Source organism: Onychostoma macrolepis, chromosome 04 (genome assembly GCF_012432095.1).
Source record: "Onychostoma macrolepis isolate SWU-2019 chromosome 04, ASM1243209v1, whole genome shotgun sequence".
In the NCBI taxonomy this organism is placed as follows: Eukaryota; Metazoa; Chordata; class Actinopteri; order Cypriniformes; family Cyprinidae; genus Onychostoma; species Onychostoma macrolepis.
Genome location: NC_081158.1, coordinates 3,201,512 through 3,225,578, shown reverse-complemented (window position 1 = coordinate 3,225,578; position 24,067 = coordinate 3,201,512). Strand labels below are relative to the sequence as shown.

At 36.4% G+C, this 24,067-nt stretch overlaps 1 protein-coding gene across 1 annotated transcript; it reads left to right on the top strand.

Moving 5' to 3' along the window:
* The first annotated feature begins 56 nt into the window (after window positions 1-56).
* LOC131538361 (NACHT, LRR and PYD domains-containing protein 3-like) lies at window positions 57-22,818 on the top strand. The gene is made up of 10 exons (XM_058772195.1): window positions 57-225; window positions 4,300-4,389; window positions 4,465-4,599; window positions 4,784-4,828; window positions 5,409-7,206; window positions 8,330-8,503; window positions 11,766-11,939; window positions 13,027-13,200; window positions 21,086-21,132; window positions 21,255-22,818. The coding sequence occupies exons 3-10, from the start codon at window positions 4,470-4,472 to the stop codon at window positions 21,779-21,781; spliced, it is 3,069 nt and encodes a 1,022-aa protein (XP_058628178.1). The 5' UTR covers window positions 57-225; window positions 4,300-4,389; window positions 4,465-4,469; the 3' UTR covers window positions 21,782-22,818.
* Window positions 22,819-24,067: the final 1,249 nt, after the last annotated feature.

Genomic DNA, 24,067 nt, shown 5'->3' with positions numbered 1-24,067 from the left:
TGTAATGCATTTCCCCCTCAGGGCTTGCCGTAGATAGGCAATGGGCATGCGCACTTTTGGGATTGCTCTTTCCCGGGTGTGTAACGGAGAATAAAAGTTAAGAGGAGTTCAGACGCTCTCGTTTATTGTTTTCTTATTCATTAGTGTTTAGGCGAACTCTGCACGAACGCTCGTTACAATCGCAAATGTTTAGGCAGGAGTGTGTACCTGTTGAAATGTGGATCGGTATGTATGATATTTTTCATCCGAAAGCAAATCTGCCGTGAAAAAAAGCAAAAGACTTACGAGTTGGTTATTACGACGTCGGGTGCGTTCAAGTCACTTTGGTCGGAACAAGATGGCTTTTTAACTTTTCTACACAAAATTCAATTATTTTTTTAACTCTACATCTCAGCAAAACGATGAATGATGTGCATCATTGTGTTTTTTTCTGTTTTTATTTAATTTATGAAGGTGATGTTAACTGAATAATTATATATTATATTATAATTATACAATAATATATAATATTTTGTATGTGTAATATAGTTTTATTGTACATTACAATTTTTTTTTAAAATCATTTTATTCATTTCAACAACTTTACCGATGTTACTCAAACTCAGTTCCTGTCGGGGCCGGAGTGGGATCCACTTTCAGCCCCGGGAGTGTAATGCTCAAGACCAGCCCACCACCGATCCCCATCCAACCCCTCCCACCGTGGTGGAATCTGGATAAATGATGTGACAGATCTGTTCTTACTATCCTGTTATAATTATTTTTGACATGTTTCAATAAAAAATATGAATAATGTAAATATGGCCATAAATGATCAATAACAAATCACATACTGAGTTTTCTACAACAAGTACATTATGAAAAAATGGTTTGCATTCAAACGAAAATAAAGTAGTGCAGTAAGAAATATACTTTTTGCACTATTGTTTTTATTTTTATATCCACGTCAATGTAATAAATAAAATAATGAAATAAATTATATGAAACATTTCTGCTACAAAACAAACAACTGTAACATTATAAATTAAAAAGAAAGTTCAATTCAAAATTGAAAGCTGCCAAACAGTCATCAATAACTAAATGGAAAATCAGGAAGCATCTCGAAAGAAAGAAAGAAAAAGAAAGAAAGAACAGGCTAAAATCACTTACATTTAATTGAAAAAGACAATCAATAGAAAAAACCTAAACTGAATAAAAAAATTCCTTCAATGTAAGTCAGTTTGGATAAAAGCGTTTGTCATATGCATAACTGTAAATGTTGCTAGTCACTGTACCTTGAGTCGCCACTTCACGTGTGCTCGTTTGTCGTCTTGAAAAAATATTTGTCAGTTTGGCACATTTGGCCGCGTCATCCTCCAATGCCTTTCTTTTTTTTAACCTGGCTTTTTACACACAGCTCTACACAGTTTTGCTCCAACCCTAATCAAACACACCTGATCCATCTAATCAAGGTCTTCAGTATTATTAAAAGCTTCCAAACAGGTGTGAGTTAAACTCTGCAGAGCTGTGGCCCTCCAGGAATTGAGTTTGAGACCACTGGTTTACAGAGATGTTCATATAAACAGTGTTTTCTAAAAACCGTTGATTACTGCAAGCTTCGACTGTTTAAGCAATACAGGATATTATGTTTAAGTCCGGCGTGTTGGTGGAATAATATATTATGCAAAATGTATTTATTAGTTTAAAATGTTATTATTATTTAAAATACTATTTAGTTTAAAATATTACATTTATTTAATTTATTTAAATATTAGTACATATAATAATAATAATAATACCATGTGCAACAGAGAATGTGAAGCTGACGTCACGCCGTGTTGAATTCTGGGAAACTGCTTTGTTTATCCGCCATACTGGGAGGATCATGCTACCGTTCCGGCAGGATTTTGATTTTCTGTTGTGATTGTGGAAAATGTCACCATTGTTTGTCATTCATGCTGCATCGAGAATTGCAAAAGTAACTCCGATCATCGTTCTGAGAAAAAACTGGACAATGCAGTGTATTTTTCGCCTTTTCTCTGTGTAAAAACCCTGAGGGAAGCAGGTCGCGGAGATGACGAGAAGACACCGGATAGTAAATCTATTAATAATGTCACCCATTAACCCACTGCCTGTCACTCAATAAAATAATTATATTGCTGCATGTTTTTGAAAGTTTAGATTTTGTTTGGTTTAATAATTAACATCACCTTCGCGAGTATGACTCTCACTCGTCTTGTGAATTAGCGAACTTGAACAGGGGCATTAAATGGCTTAACACAAATAACGCTTCATGTGGCTTAATGTACCAAGACAGTGAAAGACAAAATTGTAAAGCATATACTACATGCAGATACGCACATAAGCCCAAAACGTGTACCCAACGCGTTTATTTACACGTTAAGCATTTTCCTCTCATATAAAGAGTGCTTAATGTACCGCAACACTGCTATTAAAAGACCACATTCTGTACACACCTTACTAATAAAGCGTAATATCTGCATAAAAACTGATGAACCCAAAATATGAACTTTAAATACTGTCTTAATGCATTAGCATTTTCTTCGTTACGATTTTCTAAAGGGAGGAAAACTCTTGTGTAATTAAACAAGTTGCGTTAATATTTTTTTAGCATCACTGTCTTACTACATTAAACCAGCATTTTAAAATGCTACAAAACTGTTCAAGCTTCCAGGGAGGGATTTAATTCTAGTTGTTATATATAAATATAAGCATAGTACGTGTGTGTCTGTCTGATGAATGTGACCCACAATCTATGATTCTCAGTCCAGATGAAAGCTGTCCACAGACAGAAAATATTCAGGCTTGAGATGCAGGGGCACAGACCAAATCCATTGCAACAGGTGCAAGTGTTGGATACACAGTTACCCATCCTTGCCAGTACTGTAGTGGCTTGACTCCATTGTTGTCGTGCTTCATTTCATCTTGATATTTTTGCATTTCGTGCATTGCCAGAGTTATTAACTGGATTCACCTGGTTAGTGCTGAAGATCTTTGTAGCGAGGAATGTGTATTTCTGAAGGGCTGTGTTGGTGTTTGTATATATGCACAAGATGGCGCTGCTCATGGCAGCACATGCAATGACTGCAAACATAAACATTTGAAAGAATACTATGGCATAGTTATTGCTTTCCTTATTCAAACTGATTTTTTTTTTTCATGAATATACTGTATGGTTGACCTGAAGAATGAAAGCTATATCATACACTTGGTAAATTATGAGCTATATCACCGCTTATCGACACTAGGGGTGTGACAAAATACAGGTTCACTAGAATGAGACAATATTTTAATACTATTTTTAAGAAATTTTCAATAACAAAATATTTGTCTTTTACAAAAAGTCAAACAATGCAGTTGTAATTTGAAATATTTTAACTAATCTAGGGCTGTAACTAATGATTATTTTGGTAATCAAGTAATCTACTGATTATTATGACAATTGAGTAATCTGGTATTTTTAGTAACACAAACAGGCCTAAGTGAAAACCAGGCTCTAGTATGACTATTTATATATAAACTAACGATGAGGCAATAATAATACCAATAAAATATCAAAACCAAGTAACTGCATGGTTTTATTGAACAACACTCTTAAAATCCATGTTTAAATCCATTAAATTTACATTTTTGGCCACATGCAAACTCAGAAACATTTATTTTGAAATCGCGATGTACAATGGCATATTTAGAAATAGGTTGATGTATTCTCCTGTGTTGGCAAAGGTTTATAAACGATTTACATTACAAATCTAATGAGAATGCACTGTTTTCCCGGATGAATGTTAAGCAATTCTCACAGCATATGCAGAGGAAGAGTTTAGCCCCTTTCACAAATACAGTCTATACTGGTAGATTACCGGCAAGTTACCATTAAGAGATCATGTGTGAACAGGAAATTTTCAAAAATCCCGGTAAATATATTCTGGCAATCATATCGTTCTTATGGAGATGACATGATTACTCTGAGCTGTTTACAAAGCTCAGCTGCTTTCTAGTTTTTCTGTGTTTTTTACAGTCTTTGGTAAATATGTGCTAGATGGACATCTTTGATCATTGTGCCTCGCAGCTTTTTCAGCATGTCGCGCTTCTCCATTCATCAGGGCTGCGGCTCTGCTACTGGATACAATTATGTGCGACTCGTGTTTATAAGAGCAAAAAATTCTGATTGGCTAGTAATGTTAGTTTGGTTGAGAGTGAAAGCTGTGCTCCTCTCATTGGTAGGCGAACTCATGGACTCGAAAGTGATATCAACAAGTTTTTTATTTTAAATGTAGGATTTTTCACTTTTTTTTTTCACAGCCAAACGCTGCACGCCGTAGATCAGGCACGGTGCCGGAGAACTTTAAGCCCTGCAAACTAGATGAGCTGGAAGAAGAAAACAGAAGGAAGGTAATGGATGAAAGATCATCAGTAATGTTAAAGTGCCATTTACAAAAGATAATTAATTTCTTGTCTCTATTCCAGTCGAGATGAACAGCACCACTCACCCTGAAATCAGTGTTGATCAGAAAGCTGAGACAGGAGCAACTTTAAATGCTCCCACATTGATTGGAAACACCATAACATCAGTAATCTTCAACTTCAACCCTGAAAGAACTGGTACTTTCACTCTAACTGTGCTTACTGAGACATATTGCTTTTTAGCCATCAGTTAGTAGCTTATTAATGCTTGTCAATCATTTGTGAACGTTATTCCTAATTTAGTTTATTTTATGGCAATATTGTTCAATGACATTAACTACATGGCAGTCTTTTCTTTACTTCTCTTCTTTTCTTTTCACAGAGCCACAAAAATCTCAAGATACAGAGAAACACACAGGAAAACAAGGTGCAGTTATGGCTAGTTCACACTACACTGACAGATGCTGACCAACACCAATAGACACATTTGTGTGGTTTTATTGGATCAGTGTGTTACCCGTTGCCACTGGTTGGTGTTTGTTTTCACCAACTGAAAATCCCTTATGAAGCAAAAATATTTCAATAATTCAATACTTTCTACCTGACAGCCAAGAATTTTTTATATTATTTATCAAATACTACATCCAGATCAGATTCAGGACAATGATAAAAACACAGATCGAGTAGATCACGTCCATCAACACTCCCAAATCTTGCACAGTTCTTTAACTCTTTGTGAGTTCAACATTTAATTCGGTACGGTTGAACAGTTTTGATTTATATGCTGTTTGAGCATATAAATGTGTGAAGCAGTGCTTATATCATTTTTTCTGCTTCTTCTTCATGTGCGTTTTGATCCAGAGGTTCCATACTCTCTCAGAAGATGCATAATAGCTAGCACCTACAGTATAACAGTGAAAACATGGATGCCGGAAAATGTATTCAATCGCAGGAGTTAAAAACTGATCACTTACTCTGTTCACTTTTTCTCTTTCTCAAATGCTCAGCTGCAGAGGACCATAAAGCTGCTCTTCATGATTACGCAGAGATCAGCCGCAGACTGAAGAAGAAATTAAAACAGGACTACCAACAGATATTGATTGGTAATTCACAGAAGGGTCATCAGCAACACCTGAATGATATATACACAGATCTGTATGTGGTGGAGAACGAGACTGGAGGAATAGAGAGTGAGCATGAGGTGATACAAATTGAATCGAGTCGCAACAGATTTGCCACTGACACACCAATCAAATGCAACGACATGTTCAAAGTCCAGAGTGATACGGGTCAACAAAACAGAACAGTGTTGACAATGGGAATTGCAGGGGTGGGAAAGACTGTCTCTGTCAATAAATTCATCCTTGACTGGGCTGACGGAAAAGAAAATCAGGATATAGTCTTCATTTGTCCACTCCCATTCCGTAGACTGAATTTGATTAAAGAAGAGTTCAGTCTCATAGGACTGCTTAACAAATACGTCTTTAGTGGTCGTGAAGAACTGCGCTTGCCCTCTCTTCCTGAAGGGGATGGTAAAGTCATGTTCATCTTTGATGGGCTGGATGAATGTCGCTTCCCTTTAAGCTTTAAAGGGGATGACAGCTTTACTGATGTTAATGAAAAAACAACAGTGAGTATCATAATAACAAACCTGATCAAGAGACATCTGGTTTCCTCTGCTCTCATCTGGATCACATCCAGACCAGCAGCAGCCAGTCTGATACCAAGAGACTACATTGATCAGGTGACAGAGGTGCGAGGATTTAACGATGAGCAGAAATTGCAATACTTCAACAGAAACAGCAGTGCTGAGGTTGCTGGAAACATCATCCGTCACATCAGGAAATTCAGGAGTCTGTACATCATGTGCCACATCCCCGTCTTCTGCTGGATATCTCTTACTGTTCTTCGGCCTCTGCTGGGTCGAGAGAGCAATGACAAAACTCCCACTACTCTCACAGGGATGTACACAAACTTTGTACTTTCTCAGATGCAGCAGATGAAAAAAAAATACAGTGATGATCCTGAATCTAAGGCCAATGAGATTATTATGAAGCTTGGGAAACTGGCCTTTCATCAGCTGATGAAAGGCGAGCTGATTTTTTACAAAAAACATCTTGAGGAATGTGGATTAGATGTCAGTGAAGGGTCAGTGTTCTCTGGGTTATGCACTGAGATCTTTCAGGAAGAAAACGCTGTTTTAGAAGGAAGTATTTATAGCTTCGTACATCTTAGTGTCCAGGAATTCCTTGCTGCTCTGTATTCAACTTTGATTGACAAAAAGGAGAAAGAAAACCTCTTTTTTCAATCCTGGATAGAAAAACTGACATGGAAACTCTCTAAAAAGCCACAGTTTCAATTTCATAAGGCTGCAGTCAAGAAGGCTTTAAAAAGTGAGAATGGACACCTAGACCTTTTCCTTCGGTTCCTGCTGGGTCTCTCAATGGAGTTCAATCAGAGTTACATAAAGGAACTACAGCCAGAACTAGAGCTCAAATCAGAGAACATGGAATACTCTGCTGACTATATCAAAAAGAAAATAGAGAAGGAGAAATCAGTGGAAAGAACCATCAACCTCTTCTACTGTCTGACTGAAATGAAAGTTGACTCTGTTGAGGAAATACAAAAGAAACTGAGATCAGGACAACTTTCACATGATCTCTCCTCTGTTCAGTGGTCTGGTCTGGTTTTCGTGCTCCTGATGTCAGAAGAGGCTCAAGAGAAATTTGAACTGCAGAAATACAGAAGATTTGATGAAGCAGTGATGAGACTGCTGCCTGTGATCAAAAACACCAGAAAAGCACTGTAAGAGTCTTCTTTACTCTAATTTATATAAACTTTTTTTTTAGTTGGGTCTTAATCTTACACAGGTGACTTACTGGCTAAGACGGTTCATAAAAATGTTGATGTATATTTGTGTGTGATTAAATTAAATGCCAATGTATCTCCACCATCAGGCCAGTTGAACCTGAGTTTTGATTATTCTTAATTGAATCTAAGTCTGTCATAATTATTGTCCCAGAAGTAATTGCAATAAATTATTTTATTGTGATTTTAAGACCATTTTATGTTGCTGACTATATAATGATAATATTTGAGCAGTATCAGCACTGGGACTTGCTTCTGTGTGTGCTAGACAGGCTGGTAGTCAATGCAGTTACACTGTGTCACCTGCGCTGACGCCAGTGACATGAAATCCCCTTGAAAGGGGATTAAGTTGAAATAATCATACAAGTTGTGTGTGTGTGTGTGTGTGTGCGTGTGTGTGTGTGTGTATACTGCTATTCACTACATTATGGGGACCAAATGTCCCCATAAGTATAGTAATGCCAGTAAATTTTTACCTTGTGGGTAAATTTTTTAGGTCCCCATGACGAAAAAAAGCTTATAAATCATACAGAATTAAGTGTTTTGAAAATCTAAAAATGCAGAAGGTTTCCTGTGAGGGGTAGGTTTAGGTGTAGAGTCAGGGTAAGGGGATAGAAAATACAGACTGCGTAGTAGAAAAACCATTACACCTATGGAATGGCCCAACAAAACATGGAAACCTGTGTGTGTGTGTGTGTGTGTGTGTGTGTGTGTGGAGGAGCTGCCTGCGCTCCCCCTCAGACTCAGTGAGGAGACAAGGTGACAGAGGCAAAATGTAGGTGATATTTTTTACTTTTTTTTTACGAACAGGCATGAAAACACAATGGACAATATATTGCATCACCAAAACTTTTTGTGGTCATGTCCATATACTGTGTGACAAGTTGATATAGTAATTATCACAACAGGCTTAATTTTATCATAAATTAAAGAAACTGCAAATACTGGTTTGATGTTTTATGACGAGATAATTTTTTAGATTTCCATACAATGTTCGATATTATAAACCTTACCTAATAAGCATTAATATCACTGTTTGTTTGTTTTGTTTCCTACACAGGCTACATAACTGTAATCTCACTACTCATTGTTGTAAGAGTTTGTCTTCAGTTCTAAATTCTTCAGTCTCTGTCCTGAGAGAGCTGGACCTGACCAACAATGACCTGAAGGATTCTGGAGTGAAGCTTCTTTCTGATGGACTGAAGAGCCCACACTGTCATCTGGAGATTCTGAGGTTTGAGTTCAAATTAGTGCTGGGCATAGATTAATCTAGATTAATCTCATCCAAAATAAAAGTTTTTGTGTACATAATATATGTGTGTGTATTGTGTATATTTATTATGTATATATGAATACACACCCATGTATGTATATATTTAAGAAAAATGTGTTATGTTTATATATTAAATATATTTATATATCATATAAATTATATTAATATAAATATATACATGTAAATACATGTAAATATTTTCAAAATATATACTGTATGTGTGTCTTTATATACACATAATAAATATTCACAGTACACACAGATATATTATATAAACTAAAACTTTTATTTTGGATGAGATTAATCTAGATTAATCTATGCCCAGCACTAGTTCAAATACTTTATTTATTTATTTATTTATTTGCATTAAGTTAATTATTACAAGTCAAACTGCTATGATTTATTCTGTATGCAATTATTTTGTGTTTATATTGTTCAGATTAACACAATTATATGATTAGTGATTGTACTCATCAGTTGGTTGGCTTTTTGTTTTTTTTATGAATTCTGACAATACATGGTTGGCAAAATGGAATATGGCTTTGTATGATTATAATTTTATTACGTTTTTGAGGTTGTGATGTAATTATATAAATACACATTCTGACATACTCCATGTGAAGGGTGGGACTGTATTCATTTACACACAAGCAGGTCATTATCCTGTGTTTTCAGGGTTTCAGAACAGCTTGATTGAGGGCAAATAATGGGTGTCAACTTCAGCTCCTGGAGGGCCACTGTCTTATAGAGTTCAGCTCCAACTCATCTGCCTGAATGTTTCTAGTAGTGCTGTCAATCGATTAAAAAAAATTATTGCGTTAATCACAGTCATGGACTGTGATTAATCATGATTAATCGCAAATTTAAAATACTAGGATTTACCTGTAAATGTATTGAAAAAGAAATGCATGACAAACTAGTTTAAGGAAACAGAACCTTTCACACTTCCACCAGGTATGAGACATAATCCTTATTATTCTTTTGTTTTTATTCAGCCATTATCAGCCTTTATACTGGCAATAAAACATTTACCAAGCCACATCGCTTCAATCCCAGTATACATTTACCCAACTGTTATCAAAAGTATTTCTAAATAAATGCAACAAATCATTTCTTGCGACCTTACGTGAAGTATTATGACAAAATGCATTATGAAGAAGAACTGGACCTGTTCTGCAGCTGCATTAAAGCTAACATTAGCATCATGCTACATAAGACAATTTATGAGATAAATAGTACACTTTTACTCAGAACTCACTTCAAACCACCATCGAGTGTTTGTAATAACTTCCTTTTACGATCACGTGGAGTTTGGTCGTTTACTGTTGTTAAAATATGCTATTTATAGCATTTTATATTGCTGCACAAATTAGCATTTCAGATGTACACATTATCTCAAGAAAATCACATACAAATATCCTATCGTAATCGTGTTTATTATCTTATATAATCTATAGTGACTGTTGTCATGTTTATTTCTGCTGCTCTGGCTGAAACTCATGTTGTTCGTGATGTTACAACCGCCTCTCCGTTCTTAAGTTGCCAGGGATACATTCCAAGTATAATACACATTAGTAAAAGGATTTATTTAAATTTTTATGTGTCTATATACACTTTGGGCGGCCGTAGTACATTATAAAAGTAGCCCAAAAAAATGACAAACCATGGCTCTGTAATTTTTTCCCGTGACTGTATTTTCAAAATAGTCCACTTGTGCCGTGACCCTGGCAACACTGGTTCTGTACCCTCATCACACAATGATAGATGACCTTTCGCGCTGCGATGACAGGAAGAAGTTGGGGTCAAACCTTATCAAACTATTAATTTGCGTTAAAAAAATATTAACTCGTTAAATTTTTTGGATTAATCGCATGCGTTAACGCGTTAACATTGACACCCCTAGTGTCTAGTAATCCTGAAAACCTTGAATAGCTGGGTCAGGTGTGTTTAATTAGGGTTGGAGCTGAACTCTGCAGGCAGTGGCCTTCAAGGAGCTGAGTCTGAACTAGAGGTCTGTGCGGGACTATTTTTTTAATCCCGCTCCCGCAAGTTTATATCCCGCACCCACCCGCTCCTGCTATATATTCACTCTTTGTTTCTCCCGTTGTCCGCTTAGAATAAATTTCTTCCCGACCTGACCGTTCCTGCTAAATTTAGATTCCATTTCCAGAATCTCACATTTAAATTTCTGCTACTGAAAGAATGAGAGATGGGCTAAAAAATGAAAGTGTAGTCTGCACAAAATTTTATTTGTTATTTTATTTGTCTTGTCAAGAGTCTTGAATTTATTGACAGCAAAATGTTAAACGAACTTTGTGTCTTAAGACACAAAATTCGTTTAACATTTTGCTGCCAACACAGTAGGTAAAAAAAGTGTCACAGAAAAAATAAAAATGTACAAAATTTTTATTTATTTTTATTCATCTTGTTCATACAATTCGTTTAACATTTTGCTGTTAACACAATAGGAAAAGAGTCGCAGAGTAGAAAAAAATAAATAAATACAACATTTAAAATGATAGGCTAAGCAAAATAAAAACAAAACCGAGTTGAACGTCCTTCAAGGACAGCGCATCCACACTTTGCTCCATCCTTATTTTGCTCCGTCACTCATCACAACCTGCCTGTTCTGTCTGAGGGCCATATATTCACCACCGGTACAGCCTGCTCTGAGGACCATTATGCACATGCTGCGCACAGACCTCGCAAATAAAATGCGTGACGCAGAAAGCACTGGTTCATGCGTGCAGCGCGGATAACAGTCCTGAGTGCAGGCTGTACCTGTGGTCAATAAAAATAAAGCACAGATGTGCTGTTCTGAAAGGACCTCGGGAACGGGATATTGTTAGACCGCCCGCTCCCGTTCAAATTATACCAGTGTTACCAACTGCTACCGCGTTTTATTTGGGAATTTAATTCAATTTTTTATTTTTTTTATTTTTTTTACGAACAGGCATGAAAACACAATGGACAATATATTGCATCACCAAAACGTTTTGCGGTCATGTTCATATACTGTGTGACAAGTTGATGTAGTAATTATCACAACAGGCTTAATTTTATTGTAAATTAAAGAAACTGCAAATACTGGTTTGATGTATTATGAAGAGAAAATTCTTTAGCTTTCCATACAATCAAAGGTTTATACAGGTTATCTATGTTCCATATTATACACCTTACCTAATAAGCATTAATATCACTGTTTATTTTGTTTCCTACACAGGCTACATAACTGTAATCTCACTACTCATTGTTGTCAGAGTTTGTCTTCAGTTCTAAATTCCTCAGTCTCTGTCCTGAGAGAGCTGGACCTGACCACCAATGACCTGAAGGATTCTGGAGTGAAGCTTCTTTCTGATGGACTGAAGAGCCCAAACTGTCAGCTGGAGATTCTGAGGTTTGAGTTCAAATACTTTATTTATTTTATTTTTTTTGTCAAACTGCTATGATTTATTCTGTATGCAATTACTTTGTGTTTATAATTGTTCAGATTATCACAATTATATGATTAGTGATTGGTACTCATCAATTGGTTGGCTTTTTTTATGAATTCTGACAATACATGGTTGGCAAAATGGAATATGGCTTTGTATGATTGTAATTTTATTACGTTTTTGAGGTTGTGATGTAATTATATAAATACACATTCTGACATACTCCATGTGAGGGATGGGACTGTATTCATTTACACATAAGCAGGTCATTATCCTGTGTTTTCGGTGTTTCATAACAGCTTGATTGAAGGCAAATAATGGGTGTCAACTTCAGCTCCTGGAGGGCCACTGTCTTGTAGAGTTCAGTTCCAACTCATCTGGCCTGAATGTTTCTAGTAATAAGAATAAAGCACAGATATGCTGTTCTGAAAGGACCTCGGGACTGCCCGCTCCCGTTAAAATTATACCAGAGTTACCGACCCTACCGCGTTTTATTTGGGAATTTAATCCCATGTCGCAAGAAATCTGGTCGGGTCTCGCGGTTGAACCGACTGCAGCAAATGCTGCTCCACACAAACTCATATCCAACGTGGATTTGAATATGCAACGTGCCAAATATTTTCCCAATTTTGTAATGAGAATTGTTTTTAAATCTTCTTAACAACTGAGGAGCATTAAGGTGAAGATGTTTAAAGACATAAAACTTTTAAAGGTATTTGAGGAGGAATGAAGAAATAATTTTTCATTTCATTGCAAAATAAAGCATTTGAATTTCTTGCAAATATTTTATTTTAAAATATACGCATTCATTTTTGTAATGTCTAATATGCTGAAAATGACTGGTAATGTTTCATTTCTCATATTCAATTACAAATTACATGAATTACATAAATTGTATATTTAATTATATATAATTATATATTTTTCAATGAGTCACTGGAAATTACTGGTGGTTATACTGGCAGTTACAAATGCATAATACCTACTGAATGGCTGAAATAGGTATAAATGTTGAAGTCATGTGTGGACTGTTGCTGTGTATGTCTTTAGGTTGTCTGGCTGTATGGTGACAGAGGAAGGCTGTGGTTATCTCTCTTCAGCTCTGAGTTCAAATCCCTCACACCTGAGAGAGCTAGATCTGAGCTACAATCACCCAGGAGATTCAGGAGTCACGCTGCTCTCTGAAAAACTGGAGGATCCAAACTGCTCACTGAAAAAACTCAAGTATGTTGAGCCGGAGGAGTTTTGATTAAACAACTCCAAAGACAGCATTACCATCTTTACTTATTATAAACTATTTTGATATTATGTCTTTCATACATCTACAAAACCTCTTACTGAGAATTAACAGTTTAGCTGTACTTATACTATTGAATACTTAATTCTGATAAGTTGATGAACATTCTAAGGTGTGCAATTATTTTGCAGTAAATCCACAGCTAAAGTAGTTCCAGTTAGGTTTTGACAGCATTACAGTTAAGATAAAAACAAGAAGCTATTTTTATGATTTCCCCTCAGAATTATGTTTTAATATCAATGGAAAGCATGTTCTATTTCACACAGGATCGGGGGTCTTGTTTATAAAACTCTCTGTAGATTTCATTTTAAAAGTGTACGTATGCACAAAAGCTAGATTTTGCTTACTCACAAAAGTTTTTAGATTTATAAAACCATGCATATGCCAGAACCTGTGCAAAAATCCCTTAATAAATCCCTGTCCCTGTCGGAAGATTGTGCGTACGTGCATCTCCACCCCGTTTCCTCCCTGAAATCACCATATATGGAGCATACAGTGCCTAGTTTTACTATGCATAACCTCATCTGCATATAATTTCCATGCATTTTCATCCACGTGACACCCTGTCACCGTCAAAAGAACAGGACATTAAGGAAATATGAGATACAGGCTATAAATGCCATCTGTGCCATACACATTAATTTTTATTGTTAAATATAATCTACTATCCTTGTTATGTTTTAGAATAAATATATTAAAATATCCATAAAAACAAAACTGTTTAAAAAAGTTCTCAGGTAAATATTTTAGAATAGAGTTGATCTCATTCTTTTCAACTGGCCAAATAGTATTTCAATTGTTTTAAATAATTCAAATCAAATTAAATTAAAGCAGTTTTGCTGATACAGGTGAACATCATTTAGCTATTTTTAGTGGAAACAGATAGGCCCATATTTATTGCAGTGTAAAAACAATTGTCTGACTCTGCGCATCACTGACAAAGTATTTTAAAAAGGAAACGTGCAATATTACCGTTTTCTTAAAGTTGTATCCTTCAAATACTATTTTTCATAATCTTGTGGAGATACCTTCACATGTCATCCACACCTCCGTGCAGCTGCAGTTGTACAGTAAGCTATTATCGTTGGTCCTATTCAAACCGGACAATGGACCACTCGACCACTAAATCCAGCATATCGAAGTAAGTCCGCATCATTTAACATTGTTCTCGCTAAAACTATTTTCTCATAACATGTGATGACGGCAATGGACATGAGTGGGAAGTTATAGTTCTCAAGGAATTTGTTTGTTCCTTCTAGATACTGAATATTTGTAGCTGAAAGCATAATTTAAACAAGTAGGCTATTACAACACTTGTTCACACACAATCGCTCTCTCAATAATGCATTCAAACAAATGTAATCTTACAGTACTAATTCATCTGTATCCGATTTCAAATGAGCAGAAATCTGTAAGAAATGCATTGATCCGTAGGTAAAATAACTGACGAAAACATATTTTCATCACAAACAAAATTTGCACTGCAAAAAGCAGCAATTATACCTGTTAATGCTGACAACCATGTTATTAGCTTGTCGTGGTAGGAAAAAAGTTTGCACACTAGTGTTCCAATAAGCCTCTTTGAAACTCTCCTGTTATTTTATTTTCGGTCCCACTTTATATTAGGTGGCCTTAACTACTGTGTACTTACATTTAAATTAATCATTTGGTACAATGCACTTATTGTGTACATACATGTTTTTACATTGTACTTATATTTTAAAAAAATACATATATTTAATTACATCTGTAATACATTTTTGTACTTACATTTATAATTACACTGTTGACCCATCCCTTACACCTTAACCCACCCTTAAACCTACCCATACCACCAAACCTGTCCCTAACCTTACCCGTATCCCACCTCAATAGCGGCAAAAGTGTTTTGCAATACAGTATGAACACAAAAAGTACATTGTACTTATTCTTTGGTGTAAGTACATAGTAGTTAAGGCCACCTAATATAAAGTGTGACCTTATTTTTTAATATACATTATGAACAGAACTGTGATATTTCGAACATACTGAAATACTTTAGCTGTGGAGCGAAGGCGGAGCGGTGTTTCTGATATCAGTGCGCGCGGAGTGGACTGGAGCGAGAGCAGGAAATGGTGAACCCGGAGCGGAGCTGGAGTGGAGTGACTATTAAATGCTCGGAGCGCGGAGGGGAAATTGTTGCCGCTCCATTCCGCCCACATACTCTGCTGGACACTGCCACACAAATGTGGCTTTTTGTTAATGACAGTCCTACTACAGGATTTAACACAGAGTAACAGCTCACTACCAGTTACAAAAGACACTGTAATAGTGTGTCACAGGCAATTCTAGTTGCATTTTTCATCAATTAATTCCTGTGTGGTCTATAACAGAAAAAGAATAAAGATATAAATCAACTCGCATGTATAAAGTATTATCCAAAGACGTTTACATGAACAGTTTATGTAATCTTTTAAGAAATTTTCAGGTTAAATGTTATGAAAGCATTAAACTATGAACTATTTTGCATGCTACAGTACAGAGTACATGACAGCAACCGTTTCTAAAAGAATTACTCCACTTTCAGAATAAAAATTTCCTGATAATTTACTTACCCCCATGATCCAAGATGTTCATGTCTCCCTTTCTTCAGTCTCAAAGAATTTATCAGTCAGAAATTATCTAGCGAAACCATCGATCATTTTCTTTAAAAAAAAAATATATATATACACTTTTTAATGCTCGTCTTGTCTAGCGCTGTGACGTGAGGTCCATGCATACTCTGTGTAACATACTCTGTGTAACAGTTCAAGACAGGGTATGTCTAAAAACTCCCAACACTTTTTCCTCCAACTTCAAAATACCTTTACCTTTTTTTTTTTTTTTTGTAAAGGGTGTTTCAAAATGCAGGATTATTTTGAAGTTGGAGGATAAAAATGTGTTGGGTGTTTTTTGACATACCCTAACTGTACCTTAACGGATTTACCCTCACAATGCAGAGCACGATGGCCGTTTCTCAAACGGAAGGCTGCAATTGAATTGAAGAACGGATTTATATCCATTTTGCAAAGACACATTTATGTGGCCAATTGTAAATAGAAACGTTTGAACAAATCAGATAGACATCCGATCAGAGAAAACGCATGAATTGACCAGGTGTAAACAGGCCCTTTGGTGATTTCATGACTTAATAATTGACAATATAACTACAACACTGTATGCTTGTAATTCAGGGTTCCCACACATCCTGGAAAACTTGTAAAATTGATGGCTAATTTTCCAATCCTGGAAAATGCATGGAAAATGAGAGAAAATTTAAAATGTCCTGGAAAATCTTGATGTGGTCCTGGAAAATTATTATTTAAAAAAAATTATTGTGTGTTTTACTTTAACCAAGGTTCGTTCCTGGCAAAAGTAAAACACAATATTTGTTTTAAATAATAACTTACCGCTTGCCTGAAAACAATTAATGTTAGTTGTAGAAAACATTAGAACAACCATAAATTTGAACCGGCCTGTTTTTGCTCCCAGTGCGCAATTGGCAACGGGCTCTTTTGTTTTATTTCGTCCAATCTCTGTTCTGGACTTGCATGCAAACTGTATTGTAAGCATTTTCCAAAATGTCATTTGTATAGAAACATTACGGAGTCTGTAAACGTGATGTTAACAGAGGCCAGAGACGCTGAAGTAAGACACAAAGATTGGAAAATACTCATATATACTCATGGACTCATATTTTCATTCTAGCTTATCTCTTGCTTTAAAAAATGAAATACATAAATAATAAATAAATAAATATTAACAAGTCAGTATCAGACCATTTGTATGTAAAAAATCGTAATCAGCGATGAAAAATCAAGGCCTATCATTACTGGTTTCTGACAGTGCGAATATTGATATTTCCCATCGTTCTATCCAGTGGTCAACTTTAAGAGAAGTATTTTGAATGATGATCTTAAGTCTTGTAATGAATATTTGTAGTAAAGTGGAAAGCAGCATTGCTAACAGTAATTCAGTAACTTGTTGACTAATAGTTTTGACTACTGTCAAAAGTAGGCTATTAATACTTTTGTACCAAGTTGATACTGAAATTTTAAAAACATAACAATACTGGCCTTTCTCCAGCACTACAGTACTAAGTACAGACTCAGTTCAGTATGTGCTGATAGGCGGCTGCTTTCAAATGCTTCAGTGCATATTTATATCGCTTTCCGTGAACAGCAATATGCAATGGCCAATCAGAGGTTTAAGTTAATCAGAATCTACTCATTTTTCACTTGACCCTTTTAAAGCAATACTTAATTGAAAAATATATACATGTGAATATTTTAAAGGGGACCTATTATGCCCCTTTTTACAAGATGTAAAATAAGTCTCTGATGTCCCCAAATGTTACATTTTAGCTCAGAATACCCCACAGATAAATTTTTATAGCTTGTTAAAATTACCACTTTTAGGGTATGAGCCCAAACGCGCTGATTTTGAGTATGTTGCTTTAAATGCAAATGTCTCCCGAAGGAGAGGGCGGAGCTTCAAGAGCTCAAGCTCCGGCATTAGCAGTGCTAGGCTTTGCAAATACACATTCCACTATTAGTACAAACCTGTTACCTTTACAGAATTTATTGGTTTTATTAAAAAAGGAGTTGGTGGATTTTTAACGTTATAGGCTGGTTGTTTTCACACACTGCAGCCATACAACTGTGTTCAAACACCTTATAAAAGTGATTTTTGCATAATAGATCCCCTTTAAAGTATTGTTTTTTATATATTATTATTTGCATTAATAATGAACAGATTAATGATTCATTTGTTTTTTTTATTTTTAAATAGTTAAAATATTTAAATACTTAAATTTTTTGCTATGGGTACTGAAATTTGTTCTGAAAATAATTTCCTGTAATGTATAATTAAGAGCTCATCAGGCACGGCTCGTCTATATGGGCAGGTGGGGCAGAGCCACACCAAAATATTCATCCACAACACAGACCTCTATATAAACTGAAACAATAATAAATTGTAAATGTGTTCAGCATTTTGCAACAAATATTTTTTTGATTTTCTATACTATTTGATGTCGCAAAGTAAGCAGTATATATTAAAATCCCGCACATGGCTTTAGCAGGCATGTATACATTTCACTAAGTGGGGCAGAAGATGCCTTTTTGTTTGTCCACCTGCCTCTTGAGGATTGACCACAAGTTCTCAATGGGATTAAGATCTGGGGAGTTTCCAGGCCATGGACCCAAAATTTCAACGTTCTGGTCCCCGAGCCACTTAGTTATCACTTTTGCCTTATGGCACGGTGCTCCATTGTGCTGGAAAATGCATTGTTCTTCACCAAACTGTTGTTGGATTGTTGGAAGAAGTTGCTGTTGGAGGGTGTTTTGGTACCATTCTTTATTCATGGCTGTGTTTTGGGGCAGAATTGTGAGTGAGCCCACTCCCTTGGATGAGAAGCAACCCCACACATGAATGGTCTCAGGATGCTTTACTGTTGGCATGACACAGGACTGATGGTAGCGCTCACCTTTTCTTCTCCTGACAAGCCTTTTTCCAGATGCCCCAAACAATCGGAAAGGGGCTTCATCGGAGAATATGACTTTGCCCCAGTCCTCAGCAGTCCATTCACAATACTTTCTGCAGAAGATCAATCTGTCCCTGATGTTTTTCCTGGAGAGAAGTGGCTTTGCTGCCCTTCTTGACACCAGGCCATCATCCAAAAGTCCTCACCTCACTGTGCACGCAGATGCACTCACACCTGCCTGCTGCCATTCCTGAGCAAGCTCTGCACTGCAGGTGCCTCGATCCCGCAGCTGAATCAACTTTAGAAGACAAAAGTTTTGAGAATGACACAAAAACATTCTCCAAGAGCAACTTCTCCCAACCATCCAAGAACAGTTTAATGATGAACAATGCCTTTTCCAACATGAAGGAGCACCTTGCCATAAGGCAAAAGTGATAACTAAGTGGCTCGGGGAACAAAACATAAAAGTTTTTGGTCCATGGCCAGGAAATTCCCCAGACCTCAATCCCATTGAGAATTTGTGGTCAATCCTCAAGAGGCGGGTGGACAAACAAAAACCCACTAATTCTGACAAACTCCAAGAAGTGATTATGAAAGAATGGGTTGCTATCAGTCAGGATTTGGTCCAGAAGTTGATTGAGAGCATGCCCAGTCGAATTGCAGAGGTCCTGAATAAGAACGGCCAACACTGCAAATACTGACTCTTTGTATAAATGTCATGTAATTGTCGATAAAAGCCTTTGAAACGTATGAAGTGCTTGTAATTATATTTCAGTACATCACAGAAACAACTGAAACAAATATCTAAAAGCAGTTTAGCAGCAAACTTTGTGAAAACTAATATTTATGTCATTCTCAAAACTTTTGGCCACGACTGTATGTATGTATTATGTCAGGTCTTCCAGCCAGTTCTATCAAACCTTTAAAATTAATCCAGAACGCGGCAGCAAGATACATTTTTAATGAGCCAAAAAGAATGTAAGAGAGAATGAAGAACGTCACACCTCTCTCTATTCTAATTCTATTCTTTAAAAAAACAAAAAACAAACTTGTCCCTTTTAGACTTGCACTCTATTAATTTATTGCTTGTTTTCTAAAAAAAAAAAAAAAACACTAGCTTTTCTAATCTTTTTGTGTTCTATCTGTTGTCTTTTTATTTATCATACAATTAACAAAAGCAAAAAAGGCCTCTAACACTAGCTTGCTCATGACGTGATGTTTATGCAGTAAGCTTGCTTATGAGGATACTCGCCAGGACGACCATCTTGACGTTATTTTGTGTGTATTTGGCCACTGAAGACGCGGTGCAGCTGAATCACTCACGCTGTTTTCAAATGACTGGTTGTGTGAATTTATTTACTCATCTAACCTACACGCTATATTGAATAAATGTTTTGCAGGAATTTCCCTCATTTTAAAGTTGAGCTGCGGGAATATGCGTAGTCCCACACCGAAATTCAGGACCTGATTAAGCATAATTCTACTGTACATAGAATTGTGAAACATGACTTTTCCAAAACTTTACAGGCCTGGAAATTGCTGTTTTAAAATTCCATGACTTTTCCAGGTTTTTCATGACCGTATGAACCCTGAATGTGACGATCGGGTGCGGTTATCTAAATCAGACAAAAATATAGGTGCGGGTGGTTGGCGGGTGGATAATTTATTTGAAGCTGCGGATTCGGGTGACTTTTTAGCTCATCCGCACATCACTAACGCACACACAAGTTGCCAGATTAACGACACCAACAGAAACGAGCGCACATGACGATGAATGAAATTAAATATGCTGTGTTTTCCGCTAACTGGCAACTCGGGGTGCCGAAATACAATTGAAAAATTGGGAATAGGCGGGTTTCACAAACCGTAACAAACACAGACATTCCGGGCCGGAATAGACATTTTCAAAGGAGAATAACTGACTGTAGCATTGTTTTTCAGATAAACAAGTATGTTAACTTAGCATGTTTCTTAAATATCTGCAAACATATTATGATATTTTTATGCTTTAGTAGAGTCAACATCCTACATACAGCACCTTTAAAGTTGCTAGGGTGTTAAGGGTGGTTGCTAACACATTTAGCAAGATGGTAGCATGATTAGCATCACATTAACATGACTAGCATATTATAGAATATTGTTATTCTGTTTAAAGCATGGTTTAATATGTAATTTTATTTTGATTATCTTATTTTCAGAATAATCAGAAGCCAAAATAATTGAAGATATACTGCAATATACGTAATTAATTGCATTGCATTGTGTGTGTATATTTACTGACTGAATGTGACTCTTTGTGTGTTTTACAGTGTGGATCATAGAGGAGAGTCCATGATTACAGCTGGACTACAGAAATGTACGTGTTCAAACACACACACACATACACATACACACACACACACACACACACACACACACACAGACAGACAGTTGTAGTGATTGTTGTTGTGTTATTAATGTCTCTGTTCTTGTGTTCAGATGCCTGTTTTCTCACACTGGATCCAAACACAGCACACACTGACCTCGTTCTCTCTGAGAAGGACAGAAATGTGACAAATGTGGGAGAGAAACAGTCGTATCCTGATCATCCAGACAGATTTGATCATGTGTATCAGGTGTTGTGTAGAGAGAGTGTGTGTGGACGCTGTTACTGGGAGATTGAGTGGAGTGGAGAAGATGGTGTGCGTTTATCAGTTTCATATATGAGCATCAACAGGAAGGGACGGGGTGTTCAGTCCGAGTTTGGATCTAATGATCAGTCCTGGAGTTTAGCCTGCTCTCCTGACAGATACTTATTCAGACACAATGACAAATATATTGATCTCCCTGTAGAGTCCATCAGCGGCAGTAGAATAAGAGTGTATGTGGATCACAGTGCAGGAACTCTGTCCTTCTACAGCGTCTCTGACACAACGAGCCTCATCCACACGGTCCAGACCACATTCACTCAGCCGCTCTATCCTGGGTTTACTGTTCATTTGAAATCATCAGTGAAACTGTGTTGATGAATCAGAATACACTGATGAGAGATTCTACCCATAATGCTTTGAGCTGCATGATAAATCAGTAATAGTGACAATAAAGACAATCTCTAAAGACAATCATTTATTTCTACTGCCATTAGAGCAAGTGTATCAGCAAATAACATGTTTGATGTCTTACATATGCTTGGTGTTTTATGTTATGCGTGGTGTGCTTTATTTAGATCTTTACCTAGTAACTTTCTTTTGAATAGATTGCCATGTGTAGTATCATGTTAAAACGTATTTCAAATGCAGGAAGTTGAAATTAATTTTTTGTCGATTTTCAGCCTCATATGAATGATGAATACTTTTATAAGAAGTTATTAGAAATATTCCTCACATGATGGATGAAGCATTAAGTTAATCTATGCATGAAGAAGAACCGTGCGGGGCGTGGCTTCGCCCTGTAGAGACAATCTGAACAGAATCCAGCCCGTTAAAACTCTGTGACACAAAGCTCATTTGCTGCTGGAAAAACTTGGCTGCTTGAAAACTTTGGTCTCGCCTCACTGGTCGCGCTGCGAAGCGCCTACAGCCTTAACATCAGGTTGACCATCCAAGACTTCAACACTCCTTCAAACTTCTGACCAAAGAAACTTTCAAAGCCTGAAGCCGCTCAAGAACTTCAAAGCATTATCACCCTTGCATCACCAGGAAGCCAACCAATCGCAAAAAGGGGTTCCCCGAGTGACGTCACGGGGACGCATCAGCAGCCCCAGGATTTCCCAAACAGGAAGGAAAGGGAACCGGAGAGTACCTCTCAACTCAACTTAGAGCAAGTAACAAACTCTCTCTCCATATTTCTGATGGAAACTGGTTGAATTAATCTTTAAGAAAAGATACTAAAATCCTCTGTTTGTGATTTCCTCAGGCCGAACATACAATACTCTCAGAAAAGAGTATTAGAACTTTAAACTTTCTTCAAATCGCAAACCCTCCTGCCAGAACGTGTGTATGTGTGTGTATGTGTTTTGTTAGTATTGTATCAGAATAGCAAATAAACTTTCATTTATAACGAGTGGGCTGGTGCTGTGTTTTTCAAGTTTGAAACTAGTTGCCAAAGATCGTGTTACCTGTTGCTCAAAATTACCCAACGAATTCTGTATCATTATCGTGGCCACGAAATAAACAGAATTGCTCAAATATACTGGTTTAATGCTCGCTGGACGAGTCGTTAAGAAAGTATAAATTATATGTTTTGATTAATACCAATTAATCAGATCAATAGCGGATCTCTATGATTCGATTTCCTAAAGCTATAATTCAAAATAAAAGCTTCAATGAAGAGCTAATCAAATGTATTACATATAAATAAAAGTTCAGTGTGTGTGTGATTACACTCATTTTTATTACACGGTGGGGTCCTCAGAATGATAGCACACCCTCATAATGGGGACCAACTTTTAATAGGCTCAGGAGGTTCTGCTGATATGCCTAGTGACGTGTTTTTTTTTTTTTTTAATCCCCACCATGAGCATGATTCCCACCAACTGGATTTCTGTGTGTGTGTGTGTGTGTGTGTGTATATTTTTTTTTTTAAATCCCCACCATGAGCATAAACTGGATTTCTGTGTGTGTGTATCGTAGTCGTGGAACTGCACCCCTAAACACACGTATGACGTAATATACGAAGATTTATCATTTTATCAACTGATCATGCGCAAACTGCTAAATCAAATGACAAAAAACAACTTTAATCAGTATCTGCCAACAGGGATAATAAATTCTTACAGGAAATTAGCCTTTTAAATATTATATCAGATAATTTAATAAGACATCACAAATTTGAATTGTTAAGAATATTAATGTGATGGAGTTTTCTAATGAGATTAAAGAGCAATAAAATCGGACAAGCTTATACATCTCATAAAACATTAACCACGACTACAGACTGTACAAAATAAACAATAATCATGTTAGCATTGCTTTCATGCACTTGCTGTACTTTCCGATACAATCGTCACGTATTAGATTAAATTGGGGTTGTTCAAATAAATTTGTATTTTTTTCAGCCCAGAGTCGATTATTCAAAAATTACTGATTTAAGACAGTAAAACATGTCATATCCTCCGGGTTTGAGCGCCGTAATTGGATAGCATTATATTGTATATAAGATTGGAAATTAATCATAATAAACATTGCGCAATAATAAAAACAATATTATTGTACATAGAACAGAATATACTGTATATATATTCCGAATATTTCTTCAGCAGTAACGTGAGCAGCCATGGGCAGATTCTCATTTATCTCATGAATGGTGACACT